The sequence below is a fragment of the Rhinoderma darwinii genome, chromosome 3 (genome assembly GCF_050947455.1).
Source record: "Rhinoderma darwinii isolate aRhiDar2 chromosome 3, aRhiDar2.hap1, whole genome shotgun sequence".
Lineage (NCBI taxonomy): Eukaryota > Metazoa > Chordata > Amphibia > Anura > Rhinodermatidae > Rhinoderma > Rhinoderma darwinii.
Genome location: NC_134689.1, coordinates 193,803,490 through 193,820,731, shown reverse-complemented (window position 1 = coordinate 193,820,731; position 17,242 = coordinate 193,803,490). Strand labels below are relative to the sequence as shown.

Below are 17,242 nucleotides of genomic sequence, written 5' to 3'. Positions count from 1 at the left end.
ACAAAAAATCACAAAAAAATAATATTTTACTATTAAGCAGACTAATAATAAGTAAGAGATATAAAAATGGAACATAGAGTACGCTATAAACCAATATAATCAGTATTGTTAGACTCTTCTTGTCCATGGGTGTCAGTCGGTACATCGGAAATGTGGTTCTATGATATATCGGAAGGACAGCGGTTTTTGGAATCACTCGATCTAAACATGACAATGCAGAAAGAGCAGGCATTAATAACAGTTAAAAACACTTAAAATTTAAAGGGAAGTTAGTATGAAAGAGATTTGCTGGCCGAATCACGTAATATTCCGGAAGGCAACAAATATGTTACAGAAAGGCAGAGAAACTTAGATTTTCATTGAGACCATGAGGGGTCATGGTGCCCAGTGTGAAAATCCACCTGCACTCTTTTTGTGCAAGTATCTTTTTGACATCCCCGCCTCTGACACCGCAATGTATCCGGTCGATGCCTCTTACACGGAAGGATCTAGGGTCACATCCATGTTTTAATTTAAAGTGTCTTGGAATGGTTTTTAAGGTCATCAGGTCAACTACGTCTTTTGCCGCTGATATGTCCCGTACATGTTCCCTCACCCGTAATTTTAGTTGTCTTGAGGTTAGACCCACATAAACCTTGGGGCAGTCGCATGTGGCATAATATATCACGTGAGTGGTACTACACGAGATATATTGCAATATTTTAAACCGTCTATCCGTCTTTACAGAATTAAAAGTTGTAGTCCGTAGAATATTTGGACACGCTATGCAGTCACCACAAGGGAAACAGCCTTGGACCGGACCTCTGGCCGAAAAGGGGTTCACTCGTTTGGGAACATAATGGCTCTGTATAAGGATATCTTTAAGATTCCTGCTTCTTCTTGCTGTCATTTGAGGATGTTGGGGTAGGACTGGAGCAAGTGTTGCCTCCAATTGTAGGATAGGCCAGTGTTTTTGCAGGATCTCTCTCATAGTTTGCCATTGGTTATTGTGAGTCGAGATAAATCTGATCAGGCCGGGTGTCTTTTCCTTCTGTTCTGCGGGTAGTGGGTTGAGTAGATGTTTCCGTGCCACTCTCTTAGCCCGATTGTAACCCGGCCTGATCAGATTTATCTCGACTCACAATAACCAATGGCAAACTATGAGAGAGATCCTGCAAAAACACTGGCCTATCCTACAATTGGAGGCAACACTTGCTCCAGTCCTACCCCAACATCCTCAAATGACAGCAAGAAGAAGCAGGAATCTTAAAGATATCCTTATACAGAGCCATTATGTTCCCAAACGAGTGAACCCCTTTTCGACCAGAGGTCCGGTCCAAGGCTGTTTCCCTTGTGGTGACTGCATAGCGTGTCCAAATATTCTACGGACTACAACTTTTGATTCTGTAAAGACGGATAGACGGTTTAAAATATTGCAATATATCTCGTGTAATACCACTCACGTGATATATTATGCCACATGCGACTGCCCCAAGGTTTATCTGGGTCTAACCTCAAGACAACTAAAATTACGGGTGAGGGAACATGTACGGGACATAGCGGCAAAAGACGTAGTTGACCTGACGACCTTAAAAACCATTCCAAGACACTTTAAATTAAAACATGGATGTGACCCTAGATCCTTCCGTGTAAGAGGCATTGACCGGATACATTGCGGTGTCAGAGGCGGGGATGTCAAAAAGATACTTGCACAAAAAGAGTGCAGGTGGATTATCACACTGGGCACCATGACCCCTCATGGTCTCAATGAAAATCTAAGTTTCTCTGCCTTTCTGTAACATATTTGTTGCCTTCCGGAATATTACGTGATTCGGCCAGCAAATCTCTTTCATACTAACTTCCCTTTAAATTTTAAGTGTTTTTAACTGTTATTAATGCCTGCTCTTTCTGCATTGTCATGTTTAGATCGAGTGATTCCAAAAACCGCTGTCCTTCCGATATATCATAGAACCACATTTCCGATGTACCGACTGACACCCACGGACAAGAAGAGTCTAACAATACTGATTATATTGGTTTATAGCGTACTCTATGTTCCATTTTTATATCTCTTACTTATTATTAGTCTGCTTAATAGTAAAATATTATTATTTTTTTGTGATTTTTTGTTTTCTAATTGCTTTAATATTTAATTGATGCATACCTTTTTATTTTGTTTATTAGTATCATTACCTTTATGTATTCTTGATTGTTTATTTTTGATATTTGTTTCTGTATCTCACTGATCGCAATTTATAGATATATTTATCTGCGTTCTCCATTCATGTTTTTCATGATCTTCTCACTTCACTTGATATTTATGTGTTGATAATAATCTAGTAACTCGTTTACTTTTTATTTATTTAAAAAAAAAATTTTTTTTTAATCTTTCACGACACCAGTATTTTCTTTTATTATCATATTTTATTGTATGATATATTCTCACACATAGTGTATTATAAGATGTATATTCCTTTATTAAATTGTCACAATTAACTGTTGGTTATATATTTTGGCACTTACGAGGTCTTTTCTGTGTCCCTGTGTTTCTTCTTTTCTCTCTTTTCTTCTCTTCTTTTCATTTTTTTCTTCTTTTTCCCCTTTTCTTCTCCCTTTTTTAACTCCTCTTCTTTTTATTATCTTCTTTCTGCTTGCGAAATAACACAACATTGTAATTCTCACGATACTAGCTTCTTCTAGTATCATTATATTTTACTGTATTTTACTGTACGATATATTCCTACACATGTGTGTATTATAAGATGTAATTTTATTAAATTGTCACAACTAATTGTCGGTCATATATCTTTGCATCTACGTGGTCGCTCTGCGTCCCGCGATCCTTCTTTCTTCTTTTTCTTTTTTATGCTATTCATTTTTCTTTCCTTCCCCCCCCCCCCCCCCGCCTCCCCCCGCCCCCCCCTTTTTTCATTCATCTCTATTTCTTTTTCTTTTAGGGTAACAACATCACATTATAACTTTTATATTTTTAGTGATACTTATAGTACAAACATAGAACATACCTTCATATTTATCACAACACCTCTTCACGTCCTGGGGTTGCGCATGCTGTGAGTGAACCTGGGAACCTCGCCCTGGTTCTCTGTCGTCTCCACGCTCGCACTGTGCCTGCTTGGTTTCCATGGACACGCGTCCTTGGGGGCACGCAGGCGCACTGCGGGCGTGACGACAGAGGACAGGGATCTCGCGGCTCAAGTCAGGATCCCACGCATGCGCCATTAGACCGGAACTGGAGGACGGACACCGGAGTTTTACATCTCACCATTAATCAAACCATATATAAAGCATGACAATGACAGTACCTAATATACTACCCCCTGAGGAAGCTAGATTGGCGAAACACGCGTCGGGGCGCAACCTTTTCAGGCTGCCGTGTGGGGCCATTTCAACGTTCGTTTTCATGGGTAAGCCTCCCTTCATACTTTTCATGTTATATATAGATCTGCAACGATCTATACAAGCTATGCACATTTGACTTTTTTCTCTGGCAACTTTAGTCTCATTATGACACTCTGGTCCCGGTCTATTTCCACTCTATATAAAGCGTAAACTTATCTTGGAAACAAACCCTTTATATCTTAGCAATTTTCGAAACATATGGTCTTAGAGTGATTTTCTCTCTCTGTAAACTTTGCTGTTACCATCGACTTATTGTTACGCATGTATTCTATTATTTAGACTGTGTTTCCTGTAACCTATATCAGATAGCGAATCTTTGCCAGGGAATTTGTGTTGTGGCAGGCTAAATACCCCAAATTTCCATTTCTCTTGAAGCCACCACACTGCGTTCCTTCTTTTATTCGGATCCTTTTTTGAACTTTTTATATCAGTATTTTGTATTGTATGTCCTAATAAAATTTGTCAATTTTTTATTATACTTCTGGCGTAATGACTTCTTTTTCTCTAAGTCTTCTATGTCATAGTGACATGTCAGAAGTTTGGATTGGTGGGGGTCCGAGCACTGAGACCCCCACCAAATCGCTAGAACGAAGCAGACGAAGCGCTCAACCGCTTCGTGTTTTTCGGCTTTTTCCGGAAATAAATGTATTGGTGTACGGACTCAATAGAAAGTCTATGAGACGTACTCCGATACATCGGCTTTCCGGAAAAAGCCGAACAGACACCTAGTGGCTGAGCGCTCACACGAGCGCTTCAGCTGCTTCGTTCTAGCGATTGGTGGGGGTCTAAATGCTCGGACCCCCACCAATCCAAACTTATGACATGTCAGAAGTTTGTCAAACGTTTGCTACACTTTAATTAATTCAGTATTTAATTTTTATTATGAACAGACAAATCACTGAAAATGTAAAAAAAAAAACAAAAAACAATATCTATCTATCCATCTATCTACATACACTGTAGAGCTCTAACAATTAGTCCTCTTCTCTCTCTGTCACCCTGGATCGCTGTGAGGGAAGAGTGAAGAGGGCTATACACACCCACGACCATGAGAAAAAATGGCAGTCAACAACGAATCAGCGGTCAGTTTTTCATGGCTGTTTTGCATCAATGAATCCATTTCCCAGCCGTCTGACTGTTTTTAACTGGCATTCGCCATCCATTTTTCAAGGACGTTAAATAAAATGGATGAATTTTATTTGTCCCAACCCCCTGAAAACACCACAGTGCACATGTAGTGACGCAATACCACTGTAGATAGTGCCACATAGATCGTGCCAGTGCCCACAGATAGTGCCCACTGTAAATTGTTCCACAGTTCTCCCTGTAGATAATGCCCATAGTTCCACATACCGTGCCCATGTAGATAGCGCCAGTGTCCCCTGTAGACAGACCCACACCCCCTGTAAATACCATACCACCCCCCTGTAGATAGCACCATACCGCCTGTAGATAGCAACATCCCCGCTGCAGATAGCGTCACCCTCCCCACGTTAATTGCACCCCCTTCCTCTAAAATGCACCACCTCTTGCCAAAGATTCTGCTCCTACAGGAAGCCCCTGATGCCTCTGTCCATATATGGACAGTGATGTCAGGGGTTAACTCTAAAGATTGAATCCTCTGCCAGAGCGGGGATTCCGCTCCAGGAGTAGCAGCTGTCGTCATTATCCATATATGGATAGTGACACCAGGGGCTTCTCCAGTAGCGGAATCCCCGGCACAGAGCGATCTGACACCGGGGATTCCGCTCCTAGAGAGCCGCTGACGTCATTGTCCATATAAGGAAAGGGACACCAGGGGCTTCTCCAGTAGTGGAATCCCCGGCCAGAGTGTAGGCCAGGGATTCCACTCCTAGAGAGGCACTAACGTCACTGTCCAAATGGACAGTGACATCAGGGGCTCCCCCTAGATGTGAAATCCCTGGGCAGTGCGATCTGACACCAGGGATTCCGCTCCTAGAGTCAGTTTAGGTGGCGCTATCTACAGTGGGGGGGGGGGGTGATGCTATCTACAGAGGGGGGGTTGCTATCTGCAGGTGGGGTTGGCACTATATACAGCGGGGATGGAGAGACGGCAGGGGTACCCTCTAGGAGTGTAATCCTCGGCCAGAGTTCTGGCTGGGGATTACAATGCAGGAGGGAGCTTAGGTGGCGCTATCTACAGAGGGTTTTGCGCTACCTACAGGGGGTTGTGTGTGACGCTATCTAAAGTGGGGGGTTATTCCGGGGCTCTCAAAGTCCCAGCCGACACGAGAGTGCAGTGCTGCTTACACTAAAGCAGCACTGCACTCCTTTTACCCATTCCAGGCTGTCAACGTTTATACACGTGCTAATTGCACAGGGCATCGGCAGTTAGAATGTATATAGATAGCCGTATAACAGTCGTGATGGGGTTAAACAGTCTTTTTTTAAATATGTATTTCAAGAAAGAAAATAAATAAAAATCATGAACATGCAACTGAAAAGCATGGGAGGACAAGACATTCTGGAGAAATCCTTTCATATGGTCATCTTCGTTAAATTTGACTTTTAATCTTTCCACTATAATAATTAAAAAACAATATTAAAACAAATATTACTGCTATTATCCCCCACAGTATATAGCTAGACGATAAGCTTACTTTTATAGCGATTATAAACAAATTTACTACTTACATTTATTGCTGTTGGATTCGTTGCGAGTTTACATCCAAACCATATAAGACAGGTGGTAGTAATTGAAAATGTGGATACAAACAATAAATGATAATGTGATATCTAAAACGATAAAAAAAAAAAAAAACAGGAAATCTTACGTGGTTTTAGATTACTGTGCGCTGCCTTTTACATGAAGAAGATGGAGGATGTGTAGGATTGGGCCGCAAGATCTGCACATGCACGTCCACTTTAGGCTGGGTTCACACGACCTATTTTCAGACGTAAACGAGGCGTATTATGCCTCGTTTTACGTCTGAAAATACGGCTCCAATACGTCGGCAAACATCTGCCCATTCATTTGAATGGGTTTGCCGACGTACTGTGCCGACGACCTGTCATTTACGCGTCGTCGTTTGACAGCTGTCAAACGACGACGCGTAAAATGACTGCCTCGTCAAAGAAGTGCCGGACACTTCTTTGCAACGTAATTTGAGCCGTTTTTCATTGAATTCAATGAAGAACAGCTCAAGATTACGTGTGTCAATGACGCCTCGCAAAATGCGAGGAGGAGCATTTACGTCTGAAACGACGGAGCTGTTTTCTCCTGAAAACAGTCTGTAATTTCAGACGTAAAAGCCTGCTACCGTGTGCACATACCCTTAGAATTGTACAAATGGTGGTCATAACCAATGGCTAGAGAATAAAACAGGGAGTGCACCATTTTCAACATTGGCAAATAACTAAATGCACTGCAATAAATACATTTGAAAATAATTGTCGGGTGATGTCTGCTGCGAGACAACCGAATTTAGATTACGGTCCCACGTAGGGATGTCAGCAAGTGGATCTGTACAGTAGTTGGACAACAAGGAAGTTAAAAAAAGTTGAAACGAAAAAAAACAAAAAAAAACTTGCCTGCGTCTTTCTTGCTGCCAGCAGTGCTGCTCCCCTCCGTTAGAAAAAAGGTAAGGGCGCATTGTACATGTTTGACTGTAAGTAGTGATAGTGTATGTGTGTTCATGCATTGTCTGCACGTGTGTGTATTTAGGTGCAAAAATGTTGTCTCAAAAGGAGCGGCATTTTGTGTATCCATACTCTGACCATTTTTCCCTGTACCAATGTGCAGTAAATATGGCTCTAGCTACACTGGGTTGCGGAGACTAAGGCTGGGTTCACACGACCTATTTTCAGACTTAATGGAGGCGTTTTACGTCTCGAATTACGCCTGAAAAAACGGCTGCAATACGTCGGCAAACATCTGCCCATTACTTTCAATGGGGTTTACGATGTTCTGTGCCGACAACCTGTCATTTTACGCGTCGCTGTCAAAAGGCGGCGCATAAAATTACAGCCTCGTCAAAAGAAGTGCAGGACACTTCTTGGGACGTAATTGGAGCCGTTTTTCATTGACTCCAATGAAGAACAGCTCCAAATTATGTCTGTAAAAGACGCCACCCGAAAAACGCGAGTACATGCAATTACGTCTGAAATTCAGGAGCTGTTTTCTCCTGAAAACAGCTCCGTAATTTCAGACGTAATTGCAGTTATCATGTGCACATACCCAAAGGCAACACTCAAACTAACGTAGCCCACCTCTGATGTGAAAAACTGCCGTTTTCCACATCAGAGGTGTACCTGTGTGGGACGAACTGTCACAGATCCCCCAGACTAAAGTCTATGGAGGGATGCGTGACACGCAGTAAAATAGGACATGTCCTATTTTTCAACGGTCGTGTGTGAACGGCCCCATTGAAATACATAGACGAGATTCATGTTCGTGTGAGCCCTAAGGCCTCTTTCAGATGAGCGCTGTGTGATATCGTAAAAAAGTTGGATGATTTTCCATCAGAGTTCAATCAGTAATGTGTCCTAGCGCATTATGATCGTCTGTTGTTTTACACCAGTATAGCATCACTATCAGTTTTACACGTCTTTTCCGGCTTTCTTTACAGCGTCCTCAAACAACCCATGTATTAAAAACAAACTGCACTGCATTCTATGAATGTTCGTGTGCTGCCTGCCTTTTTTCAAGAACCCATTGTCTTGAATGGGCGAGTTTAACTCAAGAAGAGGACCAAACTAGTGCTTGCTGCGATTTTCTCCGAACAGAAATGTAAATTGGCCTATTGACGAACGTGTCAGTGTTCAATCCGTATGCTGTCTGTTCTACACTCGGACGCTCATCTGTAGAGTGCCTAAGCAATCCCTGGTGTTCACCCTTTAACCCGGGTTGGGAAATGTCCGGCCCGCGAGTTAATTTGGTCCGGCCTGACCTCACTTAGACCATGCTGCCACCGTGTCATTCCATCCTCGGCTCCGTCCGCCCGCCTTACTCACTCGAAGTGAGGTCAGATGACTTAAAGGGTTTTTTTTTTTCATCAAGGACATTTATGATATATCCACAGGATACTACTTCGTGCCGGAGTGGGTTTGCCTGGCTTGACAGCGTGCACCGCACCATACTCGGGATCAGTGCTGCTTCAAAAATCCTTTTTCTCTTGATATCCTGCGGATATGTCATAAATGTCCCTGATGGGAAAACCCCTTTAAATAAGTCGGAACAACTTACTGCTGCGAACAGTTCTTTTCAAAACTTACCAAAAAGTAGACCGCTCCAGACTGACCGACGCAGTAGCAACATCAATACCGGCTAACATCACACACCACAGAGAAGCAGTTCCAGCCATCACCTTCAGGGTGAGTCAATTAAATGTTTGACCAAATATAGCAGGCTAATTTTTAAGTTGATCGTTTTGTATGGCCCGCGAATGAGGTTATAAATATCCAAACGGCCCTTGGCAGAAAAAAGGTTCCCCACTCCTGCGTTAAAGAGAACTTTTCACCTCCCCATACATGTGCAGCATGTAATGGGCAGGGTTACACAAACTCCAGGGCAATTTAAATTTCTTTTCTACCCTCCTTTGTTATTTAGATATCTGTGCCGTTATATTTGGCGCCCGATATTTAAATAACCCCCTGAACTGTCAATGGGGCGTGTTACTATGGCTGTGACACTGTCCAATCCGATACACGCCCCATTGACAGTTCAGGGGGTTATTTAAATATCGGGCGCCAAATATAACGGCACTGATATCTAAAGAACGGAGGAGGGCAGAATTTTTTTTTAAAACTGCCCCATGCTTTATGCAGCCCTCCCCATTACATGCGGCACCCAGCTGCACATGTATGGGGAGATGAAAGGTTGTCTTTAACCCCTATAAAGGGATTTGGACTTCTCTGAGAACTGCAACCGGTGGATTCCCTTTAGCGAAGTCGCCGACTGACAGCTTGAGCCAGTAGAGTAATCAGGAGTAACATGAGTAAATGGAGTCATACCGGGTAACTGTCCTAGGAAGCAAAAACACAGGGGAAAGGCAGTTGCGAATTCAGCATCAAGCCACGACTCAAATTCTAGGAGGGGAACCACAATAACAAAAAGGAAAGCAGGAGGGTAGTCAAACAATCTGAAGTGGTTACCAGTAGCAACAGCAATGAGAAGAGTAATCAAAGAAGCATAGTCAGAAAAGCCCGGTTCAATAATGAATAGCAACAAATAAGTAGAAGGGGAATCTAGAGTAGTCAAAGCAACCCGGTTTTCGGTAACTAGTAGAAACATCTTAGCAGGGTCCCAAAATAGAGTGTCTCAGACAAATGAGGATAGTAAAACTATTGACTGGCACAGAAGCCAGATACAGGGAAATTAAAAGAGAGCACCCAAATGCTCTGAATGGCCGGAAGGCAAGCTCACTAAATGAACAGTCTGCCAGTTCTCCGCCCGACATCTCCAGCAACCCTGCCGCAAGACTCCCAGTGGAGGCTGGCTCGAAGAGGAAGACGCAGGAGTGGTGCGAGATTGATCTTCACTTGAGAGTGAAGATCTGTTGGGTTTACATGCTGCCAGTGACGCCTGTGCTCCCACAAGTAAACTGCTTTTTAAGCACAGAACTTGCTGAAATTACTTTTATTTAAATTGAGTCCTAATAATGAGATTTACTTAATTTTTTTTTGTACTGCAATTGCAAGAGATCCAAAAAGTTCTAAGCCAATTATTCTCAAATGCTACAAGGTTGACAAGCCAGAAATATAAACAATTGAAGAATATAGTATACAATAATTTTTTCAACTAATAGAACAGATAACTGATCAGTAATGGTATATGTACGTGTATCGGTCTTGGGGCTTTTTTGCTGCAATTTGCAAAAGCAATTCCCTGCATCAACCCTGCAGGGATATTGTACACTTGCTGCAAGGTTCCCCTGCAGATTACTGCCGACTGCGAGTGGGTCATTTTAGAGGAGCCCTTCTAACAAAAACGGATTGTTCAAAGTGGGCAGCACCTTTAAAAGAGTATTCCCACCTTTAACATCTATGTTAGATCCACAGTATATGCCTCAAGTGCCTGATAGCTTTACGTCAGTCAGTATTCCAATAGAACTCAATGGAGTGCATGGCTTTCTGTAACTCCCAAAGACTTACACATGAATTGGCGAATTTCCTGTTAGGTGTGGGTCCTACCTCAGACCCTCCCCTATCAGGCATTTATGGCACATTCTATGAAGCTAGGACATTAAAAAAAAAAACATTTAAGAAATCACTTACGACATTGTCTTTGCTCTTTAGTACTGCAAAATTTACGACAGCAGAAGGGAGACACTGTAAATAAATATACAATCAAATAATTACATATCCACTTAATAAAACATGCACATAAAGCCTAAAACTACAAGATGAAACAAGGTACTTCAACAATTATGAATGGAGCAACGGCGCCAAAATTGCCTTGTATAAAGCTTTAGTTTTTTTTTAAATTCAGAAACAAATGTTGACTACTTTATTTGAGAGCGAAAATTAGAATTACACTCCCTTGGTTTTTTTTAAACTCACGACAGCTCCAAGGACAGGAATCCTGTAGATATAAAAATGTGGAACCTCTCCCAATGCTTCAGTGGTTTACAGAGTATGAGAGGTGACTTGTTTGGATACACATACATAATGCGCATAAACAAACAGTATTAAACACCAACAGAAGGGGAAAAAAAAGGAAAAAATGCATCGGCAATCCTTTACATCCACTTATGAGTTTACCTAAAGAAACAAAACCAAAAAAAACAGTTGCTTGGTTGATCCTGGCCAAATTACGTTATCTTTTTTTCCTTCCCTAATGGGTTTACCCCATGAAGGACATTTATGAGATGTCCACAGGATATGTCAAATGTCAGATAGATGCGGGTCCCACCTCTGGGACCCGCACCTATCTCTAGAACGGGGCCCCCTAAACCCCGTTCTACTGCTGTGTTGTGGCTGAAGCGTGTGATTTCTAAACATGAATTACGGAAAGAGAGTAGTTCGCTGAGCTAATCGGATTCCGTGAATGACCGTTACGGAAGCAGCGTAGCATGCGAGCTATGCGGTTTCCGCAATGACCATTCAGTTCTAGGAGACTTCGGGAAATTGCGTGGCTCAGCGAGTTACGCTGTTTCCGTAACTCACGGTCGGGAATCACACGTGTCAGCCACAACACAGAGCTGTAGAACGGGGTTTAGGGGGCTCAGATCTAGAGATAGATGCGGGTCCCACTTCTGTGGATATGTCATAAATGTGTCTGATGGGAAAACACCTTAAAAACAGAGGAATCTAAATACCTAGGTAGCGACCTTCCACAGGCAAGATCAGATGTAGATGATGACCAGGTAGCAGCTTAAAGCCGGGTTCCCACATAGAGTAAATGCTGCGGAACTCCCACAACGGAGTTCTGTGCGGAAACTCTGCAGCATTTAGAGTAGCAGCAAAGTGGATGTGATTTAGAAAGTCTCATGCCCACGTGACGGAAAAAAAACTGCAGCGTAAACACTACTAAACTTTCCTGCGGTGCGGAGTTTAAACCCGCAGCATGTCAGTTTATGCTGCGTTTTTTTTGTTTTTCTGTTGTGGGTATTCCCCATTGAAATCAATGGAGATGCAAAACCCGCAACAGAAAGCCATGTGTTGCGACTTTTGCAGCAGAATTGCAAAGATTCTGCTGAAAAAAAAAATCGCAACTCAGGAAAAAAAAAAACATACTTACCCAAAACGCTTGATGCGGTTTCTCGGACAGAAGGTGCTACGGGCCCCAGGTAAGATACGCTCAGTTTTTACGCAGCGTATCCGACCTGTGGGAACCCGGCCTTAGGGTATTAGAACACGAGGCAGATTCGTTGCAGACATTTTTGCAACTGAAAAATGCATTCTATACATCTGAATGGGGATCTTTCTGCTGCATGTGCATGAATTTCTGCAAGCCTCAAATGAATAGGACAGTTGCAAAAATTTCTTCAAAATCTACTCAGATGCATTGTCTTTATGCCAAGGAGGTGGCCAAAGCCTAGTGGAGTACACTTTCAACCTTACTGGGACAGTACTGATGCTGTTAGGCTAATTGACATGGCTAGAGACCCTTTCTTTGCAGCTTTGCCTTGGTTTGGAAACTGAATTACAAAATTCTGTATACTGCAGCAGACACCATCTTAAATTTAAGCAATGAAACTCATGTTCTTTGGATGACTTAGGCGGAGTTAAACAAATAAATGGATATGACTCGTGACCGGTGAAACTTTGAAGGAACTTTGGCACGTTTAACTTAAAGCAGTGTTTTTATGGAGAAACGGCTCCTACAACCGGCTCTTCTCTGATTCAGAGCAGGGATTTTGCCTGCAGCATCTGCAAGATTCCCTCCAAGGAGAAGAAACCACTGAAATGTTGGGAAAGGCTCTACCTTATGGATTTGATGATTTCCTGTCCTTAGAGGTGGACACTCACATGGTGCAGTCATGGGTGAAGAGAATGTTCTTTACTAACATTTAGGGTCAGTTCACACAGAGTTTGACATTTTTGACGCGGAAACCGTGTCGGAAAACACACCAAAAAAGCCTCCCATTGATTTCAATGGGAGGCGAGGTGTTTTTTTCCCCCGCGAGCGGAAAAAACGGCTCGCGGGAAAAAGGGACATGCCCTATCTTCGGGTGTTTACGCCTCTGACCTCCAATTGACATCAATGGGACGCAGAGAAAGCGTATTTTGCAGGGTTTTTTGCCCGCGGCGCTCAACGGCCGTGGGCGAAAAACGCTGCGAAAATCGGCGTGCACGCAGACAAAAATCTGCCTCAAAATTACGGAATTTTGAGGCAGATTTTGTGCCAGCAAAAAACGCAGTGTGAGCCCAGCCTGATAGTTACATTACTTGATATCCATATGTTGAATGGGTTTCACTTAAATGGGGCTTCGCGGCAATAACCAACAGTGAAGCAGTTTCTTAGGGAAGAAAAAAAAAGCATTGCTTTTTTTTATGATCTTAGACAAGTCCTATAAAATGGCTGTCTCAGGACGACAGCCCTTGTTCTTATACCTATGATGTGCCACAATACATTACATGGACAGCGATTAATTTGAATGGCGGCCATGTAATGCTATATTCACCTATTGCAGCTGCTGCATGAGAAATGTATGCGTAGACACTGCTTCCTCCAGTGATAACAGCTGATCGCTGGGAGTGAGAGAAGCCAGACGCAGTGATCAGCTCATTACCGCAAAGAATTCATTTTAAAAGAGACAACTATAGCTAAAAAAAACAAAAAAAAAAACAGGCCACGTTTCCAGCTTTGATAACAGAGAGTGAACCATCCCCTGCTTGTGTTACTTTGCATAATAATTGATTTTCTATTCAGGCTATTTTCTGCAAAAATCCCAGAAGCCTGCAGGGTCTAGCTTTTCAGGTATAATCGTGCTTCAGCTATGCCAACATCAATGTTAAAATACGTTATGGTATGTACACTTAAAGGTTTTCCCACCAGAGACATTTATGACATATTCAAAGGATATATCATAAATGTCATAGATGCGGGCCCCACCTCCGGGACACGCATCTATCTCTAGAACGGGGCCCCCTAAACCCAGTTCTAGCGTTTTGTGCTTATGCTGCCTCCCGGCTACTTACGGATTACATGGCCAAGAGTTACGTACACAGTGTAACACGCTGAGAATACGCTGTTTCCGAAACGGCCATTCACTACTACGGGAGTTACATAAACAGCATAGCGCAGTGAGTTACGCCATTTCTATAACTCCCAATCGTGTAATCAGGAAGTGGCCTGGAGTTAACGTGAGCACAAAAAGCTAGAACGGGGTTTAGAGAACCCCGTTCTAGAGATAGGTGCAGATCACAGAGGTGGGACCCGCATCTATCTGACATTTATGACATATCCTGTGGGTAGGTCATAAATGTCCCTCATGGGAAAACCCCTTTAATATCAGGCATACTTACAGACCCTGCTGCACATCTCAAATAGTCCATTTCTGAAGGGAATATATTTCCTAGGTAAAGTGAAAATCCTGATGTAGCAAGAAGACAACTCTGCAACAAAATAATGCAAAATATTGACTAATACAATGAGTAGTGATACGGCCATGTTTTTGTTTCATGAAATGTTACTACGACGACTACGTAAAATTGATATTGTAGCAGTGAATGTAAAACTGAGGTTTTTACACTTTGTTTTCCCGACTTGTGGTTTTCCGCACAAGTCTATAGGGAGATTAAAGACAAAAATTAAAACCTTAGGGATGCAATTTCTTCTACCAAAAAATGTAATAAATCACAATTTCAGCTATTTAACATCTGACTACAGCAGTAAAATGCCACAGTGGCAAAAAAAAAAAAAAAGACAAAAATTTACCTACTCATAATAAGGGCATGCCCAGACAAGGCATATTTCTTCCGCAACTGTCCGCATCAATGCCGCACAGAATCTGCGTTGCAGATTCTGTTGCGGCTCTGCCCAAAATGGGCATTAAATTGATGCGGACTAGCCGTTGCGTATTGAGGTGAAAGTACTTCCCTTCTCTATTAGTGCAGAAAGTAAAAGAATTTCATACTTACCCGGCCATTGTCTTGGTGACGCGTCCCTCTTTCGGCATCCAGCCCGACCTCCCTGGATGACGCGGCAGTCCATGTGACCGCTGCAGCCTGTGATTGGCTGCAGCCGTCACTTGGACTGAAACGTCATCCCGGGAGGCCGGACTGGAGGAAGAAGCAGGGAGTTCTCGGTAAGTATGAACTTCTATTTTTTTTACAGGTTGATGTATATTGTGATCGGAAGTCACTGTCCAGGGTGCTGAAACAGTTACTGCCGATCGCTTAACTCTTTCAGCACCCTGGACAGTGACTATTTACTGACGTCGCCTAGCAACGCTCCCGTAATTACGGGTGCACACACGTAGTCACCCGTAATTACGGGAGCCCCATTGACTTCCTCAGTCTGGCTGTAGACCTAGAAATACATAGGTCCAGCCAGAATGAAGAAATGTCATGTTAGTAAAACCAATACGCTCCGCAGCACACATAACATCTGCAGACTTCATTGCAGAATTTTGACTCTCCATTGAAGTCAATGGAGAAATTCCGCAATGAGTCCGCAACAAGTCCGCTACACATCCGCAACAACCATTGTATGCTGCGGACACCAAATTCCGCTCCGCAGCCTAAGCTACGCAGCGGAATTGTCCGCAACGTGTAAACGAACCCAACCACAAAGCTGTGGAAGGCAATGGAAAAACGTGTACGCTGCGGATTCCAGAGCAATTCCGCTACGTGTGGTCATGCCCTAAAGGAATAGGTCAAGTCTGGTAACATCTGGACTGGAGGATAAACTCAAGAAGTCATCCATGATCCAAAAACACCCCTTCTCATAGGTTCACAGATTTTAATGGAGCAAGTGCAGTTCAACTATCAAGTTATATTCTTGTGGTTGTAGTTTTCAATATGTGGCCACATTGCAGCTTATCTTGAAAACCACAACGTATTTTAGGACATTTCCCACTACAGATATTTATGGCATATTGATTTAATATTTGAAAAAAAAAGTCTAACAATGGAGATCCCACCGATCCAGAAAGCGGGGGTCCCTGATCCCTTTTTGAGTGTAAATACATGGTTACGCTTCATTCCAGTGCCCATTCAATCAGCTGTCCCCATAATTCACCAACAGCCATTATTAGATCACCATTATTTGATATTACACTACTATTAAATATTACAGTAGATGGGAGATTAAGGGCATTCTGTGGCAAAAAATTGCTGAAACTAGATTACAAAAGGAAATTTGTGGGAAATTTAGTTTTTTTTCCCATATATAAAACTTAAAAAGGCACGGTATTTCTCCCCCCATATTATAGGCCAATGTATCTTAACAGAATTTGTCAGCGCTAGCTCGATTACCCTTTTTCCAGAGCATAAACCCACTTTGCACACGCCCATCTTGGCTGCTTCTCTTCCTTTGGTCCATGAGACAGAAGTGCTACCCCTACACAGCTAGGCTGATTCACGTTTGCTGGGGAATCCTACTATTCCAATGATGCACTACTTTCCTGGTTGCTGCTGTTGCACACTTAGAGACGCAGAGGGCAGGAGAATGAGAGGAGCGGCAGAAGAGTAGAGGGGGCATGGAGGGACTAGTTACAGAACATGTCCTACTGTAGTTTGCTGGAAGTCAGAAGCGCAAGCGGAGACTGACTCCGGTGAACACAGTTACTCCTGTGTTCAGCACATTGTCAGACACATGATCAGGCAGCCAGAAACATAACATGTAAAATACAGCAGAGGAAAAGGGACTGCAGAACTTTTCAGACCATATCACAAGTCTTTGTTATTATTGTGCAATCAATCACACTTACAAACAAAATAAAAAGGGGGGGTTGGCTGATTTAGGAAAGTTATCAGGAGCGCATTCTAAACATTTTATTAATCTTACCAATCTGTCTTTATATGCCAATTAGCTCTTGGAGAGGTCATTCACTGGCTTACTTTTCCTAGAACTGTTTATATTTACTGAACGTGCTCAATAAAAGACGTGAAAAGTACAACTGTTTGTTATTAGTTTAGTTGGTCTATAAAATTGTGACTTTAACAATCTGACCACGTTTTTAGTAATCAATGCAGAAATCCATGTTTCAAAGGGTTACATTTTGCATGCAACTGTATGCTGTTGTATAGTTTTATAATAGTACTATAGAATATTTAAAAATGTGTTTAAAAGCACTGAACTTAGAGGCTCTGTCACCAGATTTTGCAACCTCCATCTGCTATTGCAGCAGATCGGCGCTGCAATGTAGATTACAGTAACGTTTTTATTTTTAAAAAACGAGCATTTTTGGCCAAGTTATGACCATTTTTGTAG

General features: G+C 42.5%; 1 protein-coding gene across 3 annotated transcripts in view; it reads right to left on the bottom strand.

Annotated features, from left to right (window-relative positions):
* MLC1 (modulator of VRAC current 1) overlaps positions 1-17,242 on the bottom strand; it is a 96,350-nt gene that overhangs the window by 43,235 nt on the left and 35,873 nt on the right. For all 3 annotated transcript variants that reach the window (XM_075857206.1, XM_075857207.1, XM_075857205.1), the window contains 3 exons: positions 14,332-14,421; positions 10,636-10,689; positions 6,055-6,156 (listed from right to left, as the gene is read on the bottom strand). In XM_075857206.1, coding sequence (XP_075713321.1) covers positions 6,055-6,156; positions 10,636-10,689; positions 14,332-14,421 — 246 coding nt within the window. The remainder of the gene's footprint in view (positions 1-6,054; positions 6,157-10,635; positions 10,690-14,331; positions 14,422-17,242) is intronic.